Genomic DNA, 12,908 nt, shown 5'->3' with positions numbered 1-12,908 from the left:
GGGTCTTAGATACGTAATTTATATCTGTGGGATTGGGACGCAACAAGCCAACGGAATGGAAAGGAAAGAAATGCGTAATTATTATTTTAATCTGCGTCAAAGGGAAGCGGGTTTTCTGTGTCTTTAAGGGTGCTGTGCTGTGGCAGGAAGTAATCTCACTAAAGGCAATGGGTTTATTTCCAGAAACCAACACACAGGGGATGAAGGTGCAAAGCTGGGGACCCTAGCCGCCTGCGAAGAGCCCACTAAGACTGCTCGCCTCCTCCCAAAGAAGCGCCCGCGGGGCAGTCTCTCTCCTCCGGCAGGTGCGTTCAAGAGTGCAGCTTCGCTTGCCCGTTCATCCTCACCGGTGGCGCTCCTGACTCCCAAGAGCAAACCTGGGCAGGAATCGTGGGGGTTGCCGGAGTCTGGATTTCCCTCTTTTGTGGTGACCTTAACTTGGAAGGATCGCAAGTCTTTCTCTCTTTCCCACCCCCCACCCCCCACCCCCCACCCCCCTCTTTTTTGGCAAGGGCGGAGGGAGAGAGGAGAGGAGGGAGGCAGAGCCGCCGTCCAGCCTTCTTTCGCCTTGCGCTCGGGTTCCTGGCAAGGAATTCCTCTTTAAAGGCGACTCCGGTTGCTGTGTCAGTCAGTCCAGACAGCGGCGGTGGTGGGAGGAGCTGGGGCTGCTGCTGCTGCCGATGCCGCCTCTTGCTTTGGAAGCGGCTGCCGGAGATGCTTCGCGCTGGCGAGCGGAGCGGAGAGGAGCGCGCCCGTGAGCGAGGCAGCAGGCGAGCCGCCGACGGAGAGAGCCAGCCAGGCAGCCGGACGGAGAGCGACCGAGGCGGCGAAGCCCAACTCCAGCACCGCCTGAGCCGCCGCTAAAGCTCTCCCACTGGCGAGAGACTGACCAGGGCGAGCGAGCAAGCGACGGAGGAGCCGCGCCGGGAAGAAGGATACGGCTCCGATCGCGGAGGGGAAACTGCTTGAGTGCCCAAGTTCCTGCCTCTTTCCCCCTTCCGTCTAACTCTTAAGGAATGAAAGCTTTCCAGGCTGATCTCGTCCTCCTCTGCTTCTTCCTCCTCAGCCAAGGTAGGACCCATCGGTGGGGACTTCTTAAATTGTGTGCATTGCTCCTGTCTGATGGAAAGCCAGGCTTTACGGTTGGAACCTAGCGCGCTTCTCGTAGTGGAGAGGACGTGAGCACCCCTTCCAGGGACTTTGTTTACTGGGGGGGGATTTTTGGTTGTAGGTCGTTTTTGGTCTTTTTTCTGCATCTGCTCCCGCTCCCTTTACCCCTTCTCGGCTCAGTCGTGCGGCCGTTTCACTTGGAAAGGGGGTCGCTGGGTTTCTTTTGAAAGCGTCTTGTGTATGCGCGCCCTCAAATCCCGATATATCTTTCCTCTCTCTCCCATGTCAATGAGTTTGTTTTGCTTCCCTTACTGCTCAGGAAGGGGAGACCTTGGAGGGTGTTTGTACTTAGAAGCCTTGCAATGTTTCTGCCCTTCGGAATCAATGGCCAAGAGATATATAGATATATATGTATTATATATACACATCTATATGTGTGTTTCTGGAGGTGACTGAAAGAGGATCGGAATGGAGGGGGGGAGGACCTGACACACAGCCCCATCCTCTGGATGTTTACTCAGAAGTAACCGCCGTTAAGTTCACTGCTGTTCAGCCCCACAGGAAGGTTGTGTAGAGGGGTAACTAGAGGGAGCACTGGTTAACTTTGTCTTTTAAGTACTGGCGGCTGTAGCCTCTTGGTTTCTGTTCAGCTGTTGTGTCTTTTGGATGCACAAACCAGGAGAACTACTGTATTCTGTTTGGTACAGACCTGGATTTGATTTGGCTTCTCCTACAGATAAGTGGGATTGGGGGTAGGGGAGAGGAGAATAAGTATACCCTATAGGATGCTTTGTTTTTGAATTCAGTCGCAATTGCTATTATTATTTTGGTTGAAAAGCTGAACACAGAAATGAGGATGGCAAGTCAGGTAAAGGACAACCTGTTTAAGAACTTGGATCCTTAGATGTCTCTGTAGCACAGTTACAGATGCCCAGAAGGTCAGTCTGGAGCAATTTCCAGGTGATACTATTGCTTATGCCTGGAGCTGGAGATAATCACCTGTGGAATATGAGGAGTTGAAATAACTCAACTATTTATATGGCCTATAAATGCCTCCTGCTTCCAAGAGCCAAAGCTATGTGCCATCTGTGTCTTATGGAGACACCCAGCACTCCTGGCACCATTCTCAGTATTGTCTGTGGGGGAGAATGGGATGGGGCGGGGGGACGGACAACAGGTCCATCTGTTGATTAAATCAAGAGGAAAACTTAGTGCTGTGTATTTAGTTGGGAAATGGCTTTCTGCATCCTTGCCCTCTGCCCGTTTCCTCCCCTTGGCAGAAAGCATGGGACATGGCAGATACTGTACTTAGTTTCTATGGGGGTTCCTCTGCTTACACTGCTTAGGCTTTTATTGCAGAGCTAGCTCACCCACCCGCCCGCCCCGCTCTTCTCTTGTACTTAAACCAAAGAATTACTCTGAGAGGGAGGCATTAAAATGCACACATTGTGCCACACAGATGCTGCTGCACATAGAGAACTGGGATAGAAAAGATTTAGATCCATTCGTAGTGTAAAAGTCCACACTTCCTTTTTTTTCTCTCTCTCTCTTTCTCTCTTAAAGACCTTCTCTTTGAACAGTGGCACCAAAAAAAGTGAATACGTGCAGAGGTCTGGGTAATAAATCTAAAAGGGGGTTTCTTTTCCCTGCCTCCTCTTTCCCAAAAGAAATAAATAATATAGTTGCTACACTGTTCAAAGCAGAAACATTGATATTCAGAGCACTTCCTTTGTCCAGCATGGATGAATCTGTTTTTCGCATCTGAAATGTTGGTGTGCTTTCCATAGTTCCTTGATGTCTGGTGAAATAGTCCTCCTTTCAAAGCTGCTGAAATTCTTTTTCAGTAAGGTTTTCTTTCTTTCGGAGGTGGGTGGGATACAGTTAGGTTTGAAGATGCAAGTAATACGAAAGCAGGAAAGTGAGTTACTAGCCCACCGGAGGATGACTTGACGTCTTTTCCAGATGGGGGAAGTTGGAGGGGTCTGTTTTACTCTTAAAAGGTTCTCATCTTTAGTACAATCTCTTTTATCTCTCAATTGAGCTATCCTTCTGTTCACACTGATCAATGGTTCTTCCACCTTGAGATAAGGGTCCAGCCAGGTTTTTGGATTGTCCCCCTTTCCGGTAATGCCACTCCTCTTCCCGCCTCCTTCCCCGCCTTTTTCTACACCTTTCATTCAATCAGCTCTCACAGCTTCTCTTATTTTGTTGTTAAATAAAGTGACATAGCGAAACAGCAATGTATCTAGCATGGCGTATATATAACACCACCAATGTATCTCATGTATCATTCTTATTTTAAAGGAGAGAAAGGTGCTTTCTTTTTAAAAAATGCAGGGATCTAAAGAGGGATGCAGTTCATTAATAGTCTGAAGTTTGGGAGAAGAGAAGCAGGGGAAACTCATTCTTCTTCAGTAGGTGACGACTGACCAGCGACTGAGAGCTGTACCAGCAGAAACTCAAAACACATCAGAAAATGATCCTTAGAGTTAGATACATCTAAATGCCCATCAATTGTGGATCCTAACCATGATGCAGGACACTGTAATTTCAGTGTGGGTGATCAAGTGTTGCTCCTCAGCCCAATGAAACAAAAGTAAGCTCCAAACAATGTAGGAAGGTCCTTTTGGGATTTTTTTTTAAAGCATTGTGCTGTGACTGACATAATTGAAAGATCTGGAGCAGGACTTAAGCCAAAGTTTCACACACCAGTAGTTTAAAACCATATGTGACCAGAAATGAAGTGACTCCTACATACTTTACTTGAAACTAAAGAAAAAGAGTAATGCTGGGAAGTGGAATTTGGTAATCCTGTTACGGAACCATTCTGCTGCATGAATTATGATGTATTTTGCAAAATTACTCTTCAGATTTTTGATATTCTGTACTTTTAAAATGTTAAGTATCTTTTAATGTTTTTCTATAGAAAAGCTATATATATGTTAAGTTTAGTCATAATGGATTGCATTACCTTGAATGAGCTTTAATATGTGTTAAAACATGGTAGCTTTAAGTGTAACAGAGAAAGGACTGGATCTGGAATGTGCTATCTGTTTTGACTTAAAATAAAATTTGGGAAGGGTGCTTTTTCCTGCAAATGCAGACATGTTTATTTATTCATTTATTTAGTCCTGTTTATAAGCCACCTTTCTCGCCATAAGAAGCTTCAAGGCAACTCACAAGATTAGGATACTTGTTTGTTTATGTATGAGTTTCTCTTTTTTTACTTTCCTCCAAATCTTTGACCTTGGGTTGGGAATAGGGAAATTAACAGAAAAAAAGAGGCAAGGCAGGAAGGGCAGGAGAATTATCGTTAGCAAACTGTATATGTGTGCACATGTCTGTGTGTGTAGAATTAGCTGCGGCTACTGGATTTCCACCCTGTAGCAAAAAAAAGGAGGAAAATGCACTCTTTAGAAAACCACCAATGTACAGGAAAATATATATTTTAAAAATTAAGATGGTAGAGTAGATGAAAATACAACAGGTGGTTTCTCCATTGTCCCTTACAATGCCACAACTTTCAATTCCTCACAGGGTTGTCACCTTAGATTACACTGTCTGCAGCTTTATTTTGGTGCATACTAACCACCCACATGGGCTACACAATAGGATAGTTAGGAGCAGGCCATAATTGTGCAAACCCCCACCCCACCCCAGAAGCCCTAGTGCCGTGCCAAAAAGGAGCAGGAGAGCTTTCAAAAGATGTGTGAATGCCATAATTTGATTCAAGTGTAACTCGACCAAAACCAATCTAAATCGATATCTATATACCCAGTTGTACAGGCCCTACATTGAATGCAGTTACTGGTTTGACAGCTAAAATCAACCTAGAACCTGAAATTCCTTAAAGGATTTTGCAGGGTAAACACCATTTGAAAAATCTTCCCCTTCCCAAGTATCTCTCTAGATGTAATCCTTGCTGGTGTTTGTACTGACTTCTATCCCATACATCTCGAGGTATATGTATACCATGAAAATACAGTGTTTCAGCTCTGAGATAATGCAGCCAAAAATATTTTGAATGTGATCTGGTCCTCTTATTTTATTTGCATTTTGTGGAGTATCTGTCATATCAGTAGAGAGCCCGTTGTCTGGTGCCACCTTACTTTGAGCAGCATGAAAGGTTTTGCAACAGTCTGTAGGCTCTTGCTAAGATCCCAATGGTCTCAATTAACAAATGACTTTCAAACAAATTTTCTACTCCTCATGGCTTTACAAAGATATTTGATAGTGTGCTAGCAAGCGTCAGTTCACACTAGACAATATGAAATTTTTGTCTTCTGCATGAGTAGGTTTTCCCTCAGATTTGTTAAGTTTGCATGTGCATGAGGTATATGGATAAGAAATATTCATACCAGCACGTACATTATTGTCTGTCAGTATTATGTGCAGTATTTTATGATAGGCCATACAGTTACCAGTTGGCATGTTTGTGTGTGAGCATTGATTTGCTGGAGGTAGCATGTCCAGGAGGCTCCTATAATCAAGTTATATCATTCAGACCTGGAGATCAAAGGTGGTGGTGGTGGTGAGGTTCTAAGACTGTGAAGATAGTCTATTCAACTAAAGCCCATGAGAAACAGGTATCGGTCTCACTTGTCTTGGTTAGTGTTTCACAGCATTACCTCCTGCTGCATTTTTAGAAAAGAGCTGTTAATAGTTTTCTGCATCCACACAGGGCTCTCTTTTAAACCCTCTTAGCAGAGTCCTGTTTCGACATGCTCTCCAAAGCCACGTTTGAATTGTTTCTCTAATAATGTACATGTCCAGCAGTGAATCAACTTCCTTGCAGCTTCCCTCCACCCAGCCCCATTCCTAGGATTCTAAGCAAACTTGTGGAATAGTTAAGGAGACTGTTTCTAAAGAGACGGACTTAAACCTCACTGTTAAGGGTCAGCTTCGGTTGCCTCTGAAGATGACATGACAAACGAGATCTCTGACTTTTGTGGGGGGTCTTCTTGCATCCTTTGTCATTCAGTAGATGGGGGAACACATGTTTTGCCTTTAAAAGTTGACAGCTGTCAGCCCTAGGCTGTAGTCACACTGGCTACTGGAATCGATTTCTGTTCAAACTTTTAAAAAATCAGGTTCAGGTCATGTGGTATTTAAGCCGATGGCCGTGTTCACATGCACTGAATAGAAATCAATTTGTTTCTGGTGATTGAAACCAGTTTTAGTGTCTACACTGCTGAAATAGACTCATTTCCACAAAACCGCATTGAATTGATTTTAAAAACAAAGCATTTTAAAAAGCCCCTGCAGGTCAATTGAAAAAAAAACAAACCTCACTTTGCAGTCCATATGAGTTGATTTTACTCTTGCATCATGTGAACAATAAAATCTAAACCTATTTAAGTGATGCTTAACTGCACATCATACTGCCAGTGTGACTGCAGCCTTGTGTTTGGGCTTGCGTTGTGTTACCTTCCCCCACTTTCCTGGCGGTTGCTGTTTTGCTTGGTGCTGTTGCTTTCCCTAAGCTGTCAGGGCTACAGTGCTTTCTGAAAACAGGTATTATGTCACAAGGCAATTTGCCTCCTACAGGCAAGTGGCATCAGCAGTTTTCCTTGGTGGATAAAAGAAGTGACCCTGTCACAACCAAAACATGAAGTTGTGGAGTTTTTTCTTTTCTTTTCTTTTAAAAAATGATATTACTAGGTTTTTCTTTTCATCCCCTTTAAAAATACCTTCTTAACTTTGGTCTGAAGGAGTTTTAGGATGGAAACAAACAAAGCGAGATTTCTGGAATTTCTGACCTCCTGTTCTAGCTGAACTCCATCCTCGCTGTGCCCTTGAACAGAGCTTTACTGTCACATCATTGCTCCTGGAAGTGTTGTGGTTGATTCTTTTTGTTTCATGATTCATGACTCTTCTTGCCTAGCGGAAGCATATGGAGCATGTGTTCCTATGCTGGGTGCAAGAAACAGCTTTCTCTCTCTCTCTCAAAAAAAAAAATTAGACAAAGTTATAGGTTGGGAGATGAGTTTCAGACATCTAGAGAACAATGATTGAGGAAACTGTATGAAAATGCACACCATCGTGTGTCTGTCAGATACTAGGGACATTACTTCATGAGGTATCCAGGCATGCCATAAGATCATGTCAGTGCTTGATCCAGGATTTAGAGGGTCCATTGTGAGTAGACCCACCTCTTCTTCCACCGCACTTCCCTCATCTTAGTTTGTTTGCCTGTTGGTTTTGCATCTAATCTTTGTAGGAGAAGAGAGCTGAGTGACTTTTGTTATTTGCCTAGTTAATGTTCCCTTAAAGGAGGAGGTAGCAATAGAAAGCACGGGCAGCAATAGGGCCTGGTGGCCCCATAAATTGGTTGTGGACCCCCGTGGGATGCAGACTCAATACTGCTGACCTCTAATACTGGACCATTCAAAACATTTACCTTCTTCAATATGGAAACTGCTAGATGTCAGAAAGGTCTAGCATGGGAAAGGGCCATTTCTAGTTAACAGTGGAACTTCTGGTCATCTGCTTCATATGAAAAACTTCTCTTACAGAGATTTGGTGATGGGATGAAGGTACAGGATCTTTCTTGTTTAAAATTTGTGCTTGTCTAGTACTTGCAGAGTTATTTGTGCTGCTGTTGGGGATCTCCAGCTGTGTGTATTTAATGTAAGGTGTGCAACTGATTCATTTTTATAGGGTACATAGTGAAGAAACCTTGCTAAAAGCCTCATACAATTTACCAATAAATGGCTGACCAATAGAGAACCCCATGTATGATGTCATCTGCTCAGTTACAGAAATACACAAATGAAATAAGATACATTGTGAACTGGAGTAAGAAGAACTGCTATTCTTTCGTGAATTAAGGAGATGGAAGAGTTTATGGTCAACTTTATTAACAGTCATGGGACCCGTCACCTGTCTAGCCCTTTTCATGGTCTTCCTCTATGTAGAACCAATAGATGTCTCTCTTAATCTCTTAAGTAATTTATTTCCTGTAACTTTATTCCATTAAACCCCAGCTAAATTGCAGCATCTGTTAATGTTTAGCATTATATTGATCTATATGTGTGGCTTTATTGGCTGAGGCTGGTGGGAGCTATAAGTCAAAAACATCCAGACAGCAGCATATAGTGGGTTAGGACACAGCCTTTTAGGTAAATCCCGATTATATTGGTGTAGAATGAAAGCTTGCGTGGAAACAATGGTGAAGCCTCTTAGGAATAGAGTACTTGAATAGTATTCAGATGACCTAGGATTTACCATCCTTTCCAGGATTGCGGTTCTGATGCATGATTTCTAGTGCTTGCAAAATTGCAAGGAGTTTGCTGCAGTTCCTGCCAGAGTTAATATTTTCCTTTAGGGAAGGTAGGGCTCTCTGGGTGCCACTGGGTTTCAGTTTCCATCAGCCCTTGCCAGCATAGCCAGTTGTGATCAGCGGTAAGACTTACAGTCCAGCAACATCTGGAACGCTAGTTGCTCCCATCACTCTCTTAGTCCTCTGTAGCAGCGGTCCCCAACCTTGGGCCTCCAGATGTTCTTGGACTTCAACTCCCAGAAATCCTGGCCAGCAGAGATGGTGGTGAAGGATTCTGGGAGTTGTAATCCAAGAACATCTGGAGGGCCAAGGTTGGGGACCACTGCTCTATAGAATATGCATACACTTCTCTCTCTCTCTCTCTCTCTCTCTCTCTGTGTGTGTGTGTGTGTGTGTAATCCACAGTCACTAAGGGGTGTGTTTATTATGACTTGCTGCCCATTAGGTAAACCATTGATATTTGGGAAACACTGAGGAGTTGGTATAGAGAACATTTGAAACAGATGGGGTAGAGAGTTTGGATAAAAAATTCCTGGAGCTGGAAATGATTAGTCCATGTACAGGAATCATGCAGTAGTCTTTTTCCCCCCTTTAAAACAGGGGAAATGTATTATAAGCCAGCCTGTTCTAATACAGCACTTCAAAGCAATCTTGTTTGCTGTAGATATCCATTGTGTTACCTTGATGATTGCTGCAGCAAACACGCAGAGTGGGAATGATGGGTGCCAGAGACCCTTATTAAGAAAAGACTCTCTACTACATGTACCCAGTAGGGGGTGGATGAATCTGCCTTATTTCTCATTATTCTAGCCTTAAGCTTGGTTTCCCCAACTCTTTGAGTGTTTCTTTTCTATTTACATGGAAAACTGTAGACTTCAAGTATTTTTATTTTTGCAGAGATTTACCTATTGTTTACATTATTAGAATACATTTTAATAGTCTTTTTAAAATGTTATTTCTGCTAATATATGCACTTTTGTATGTAGTTTTACATAGCATAATACTTGCATATGCATACTTTATAATTAGAAAATTCTTCTGCACAGCTTGGAGAAATATGAATATTGAAGGTGAAATGACCTTAACTTACATTTTGGTTCTAAAGTATAAAGTTTCTTTCTATTTCTAGGAGATACTTACAGCAAATATCATTTAAAGTGGCCAGCTGCTCTCCTGAAACTAGGTTTCATTTATTTTTATAGGGGAGACAGAAAACTGAGACCGAGTAAGATTAGGAAAGGGCGCTTAGTGTAAACTAATATAAATGATCAGAATACTACAATTTTCTACTTTATCAAGACTAGGTTTGAATTACTCTGCTATTGAGGTTTACACAGAAGTCTTTTTCTCCCTTTCTTGAACTGAGATTCACTTCAGAACATAAGGATGTCTCTTCCTCTTGGTATCGAGCTGTTCCTTGCATCCTGAATCCATGAAATTGCAAATAAGTCTCACTGATTTCGGTGGAACTTGCTTCACTTCAATTCATAATTAAAGGGAGAATCTGCATGGATCCTAAGTGTTGCTGGATGACATCCAGTTCTTCCAAAAACAAAAGGTGTAACACCCTTAATGCAAATCATCATGGTTCCCTTAGCTCAGCGGCATAGCGCTGGACAAGGTGTAGGTTGAGGGAAACAAGGTGAGAAACGGAGCAAATTAGTCCATCTATGCAAATGAGAAAGCCAACCTGTGTGATCTCAACACAAAACCATGGAATGCTAAATTATTTTATGTTCACCTCCAGGAACAATTTTTGGGGAATAAAAATGACCTTGAAATTGACCTTCTGGCAGAAATTGACATGCAGTCTCTGTAACCTTTCCACACATAGTCTCAGGGTCTGGGCTGAATTCTCGGGGAATTTCTGTGCTGGTCTCCAGGTGGAGGGACAAATCTCAAGATAGGTAGTGCTGTAGGAGGCAAAAGTTTGATTCTTCCTTTAAAGATCGAATCCACGTAATGGAGTGAGCTCCCATCGCTTGTCCCAGCTCCTGCCAAACTAGCAGTTCGAAAGCATGTAAATGAGAGTAGATAAATAGGTACCACCAGTAACAGCGTTCTGTGTCTAGTCACGCTGGCCACGTGACCGTGGAAACTTTCTACGTATAAACGCTGGCTCTATGATTTGGAAATGGGGATGAGCACCACTCCTAGAGTCAGATACAGTTGGACTAAATGTCAAGGGGAACCTTTACCTTTACCTATAGAACATTCCACAGTCAGCATCACTTCACCCACATTGAACATTTTCCCACTCATCAAAATAATTCCCCCTTTAATTGAAAATAGTTCGGTGTACACTTACCCAGCCACTCTTTTATGCAGAGTCTGCTGGTTTTTCTCTTACTCTACACCTAAAAAGGGCATTTCAAACTCCGACACGAGTTCCTACACTTTCCCCAAACACCTGCTTCCAAGATTCAGGTCTCAAAGACTAGAAGGTCTGAGCTCCTACCATGTTAATCCAAATCCTTACACCAAAATATGATTGCACAATTAACTTGATCACATTTCCTTGCTACTGTTAGTTGCTAAACCCAGGGATTTGAAGATGTATGACCCTCCATATGCCATTAGATTGCAGAGGGTTAAATGGAGAAGGTTTGTGGACATGAAGTTGAACAATATTTGAAGGGTCACATATTCCCCAACTATGTACTAAACCTTGTCCTGGCAATCCACTCTTCCAAATGGCTTGAACAACTTCCAGAAACCAGATAGTTGCAACAGCCTACACCTGGATTTGGAGGTCCACCACCACTGCACTCCCCCACTGCAAAAACAGGGATTGGTACTGAAAAAAAGCCCTCCCTCCCTTTAGTAGCACTTTAATGGACCCTCCCCCTTACATTTGTGTAGTGCCCTTGAGAGACAAAAGATGACAAAATTGCCTCCATGCCTCCAGATGGTCTAACTGGATATTTTTTTAAAGGAGCACCATTTCAAGAATAGGTGTAACTGGGAGCCACCTTAGAGCCCCAAGGGGCTGCACGCAGCCCTCACACCACCCCTATTCTAAATTGAACATACAATGCTGCCAGTCTCAGCATCCTGTTGCTGCTATTCTAAGATGAGCCTCCCAATATTTAGTTCTGCCCAGGGTAATAGATTGTGTAGGAGTGTGCGGTAATGAAGAGACTCTTTTGTTCTCTCTCTCCCTCCTCCTATCCCCCACCCCCAACGGCCTCAAAGTCTGCTATAGGCACACTGGTCATTGCGTAAGTTCAGCTGCCTTAACTTGTTACTCAGCACACAAGCAGCACTGACATTTATTTAATCTTCACAGTGATGTTGACTGTGTACTTAAACATTGCACAGTTACAGAAGACATCTGTTTCCGAAAAGCTTGTGCTAAACCGCAGTAATATAAAGGAAACACTTATCCATTGTTGACGTTTACTGACTCTTGGTAGTATATAATCTGTGTTCTCATTTGTACCATGGAATTCATTTGGAAAGAGATGGTGGTAAGGGAACTATAATCAAGGCCCTTCACTCTTATCACTTTTAATGGGTGACAGCAATAGACAATTAGCAGGAAGATCCCTGCTCTCAGCAGCAGGGTGGCAGAAAGAGAAGGATTTTCTGTAGCCTAACATCTTGTACGCTTTCTTATGAATGGAGGGAGATACTAGCCTTGGGATATCACCCGGTCTCCGGTTCTCTTCTGTGCATAGAGGCAGGAATTCTACACCATTCCTGAGCTGGGATTAAAAACATGAGCACAGACCAGTACAGGTTTGTTTCCCCAGCAAGATACAGCAGCCCAGAGTTGTATGGACACAGACTGACAAACACTTGTGTATAACAGTGCCTACTGGCTACTGTGGAGTAGAGGCTTGGATTTGTCCTTCCTATAGCTAATCAATAAAGGTAAAGGTTCCCCTTGATATTTAGTCCAGTTGTGTGCAACTCTAGGCGCGGTGCTCATCCCCATCTCCAAGCCACAGAACCAGCTTTTGTCCGTAGACAGTTTCCATGGTCACATGGCCAACGCAACTGAACATGGAATGCCGTTACCTTCCCATCGAGGTGGTACCTATTTATCTACTCACATTTTTACATGCTTTCAAACGGCTAGGTTGGCAGGAGCTGGGACAGGCAACGGGAGCTCACTCCATTGTGTGGATTCACTCTTACAACTGCTGGTCTTCTGACCTTGCAGCACAGAGGCTTCTGCGGTTTAATGTGCAGTGCCACCACGTCCCTTAGCTAATCAATACTGCTCCAATAATATATATGCACATTCCACATTCCATTATCCTGTGCACACAGCATTGGATTGGGGCCTCTGTATACAGAACAAGGCTGGAGGACGTGTAGCCATCCAAATGTGCTTGGGTTGCACATCCCATGATCCCTTATCATTGTCTGTCTTGGTCAGGGTTGATGAGAGTTACAGTCCAACATCATCCAGAGGAAAACCCATTCTCCACCCCAGTGTAGAGCATCTGTTGTTTATTACAGTACTGTTCATGCATAGCAGAATGAAAGCATTTCTGGATAAATGGTC

At 43.4% G+C, this 12,908-nt stretch overlaps 1 protein-coding gene across 6 annotated transcripts in view; it reads left to right on the top strand.

Annotated features, from left to right (window-relative positions):
* The first annotated feature begins 525 nt into the window (after window positions 1-525).
* The window catches only part of KIRREL3 (kirre like nephrin family adhesion molecule 3), an 846,407-nt gene continuing 834,024 nt past the window's right edge, over window positions 526-12,908 (top strand). For 4 of the 6 annotated variants that reach the window (XM_078379823.1, XM_072978974.2, XM_072978972.2 and 1 more), the window contains exon 1: window positions 526-1,071. In XM_078379823.1, the coding sequence (XP_078235949.1) occupies window positions 1,017-1,071 (55 nt within the window). In that variant the 5' untranslated portion in view covers window positions 526-1,016. The remainder of the gene's footprint in view (window positions 1,072-12,908) is intronic. The other 2 variants (XM_072978973.2, XM_072978971.2) reach the window with 1 other exon arrangement.

This window comes from Pogona vitticeps, chromosome 8 (assembly GCF_051106095.1).
Source record: "Pogona vitticeps strain Pit_001003342236 chromosome 8, PviZW2.1, whole genome shotgun sequence".
In the NCBI taxonomy this organism is placed as follows: Eukaryota; Metazoa; Chordata; class Lepidosauria; order Squamata; family Agamidae; genus Pogona; species Pogona vitticeps.
Note: the sequence above shows the minus strand (reverse complement) of the source record. Positions and strands in the feature narration are given on the sequence as shown.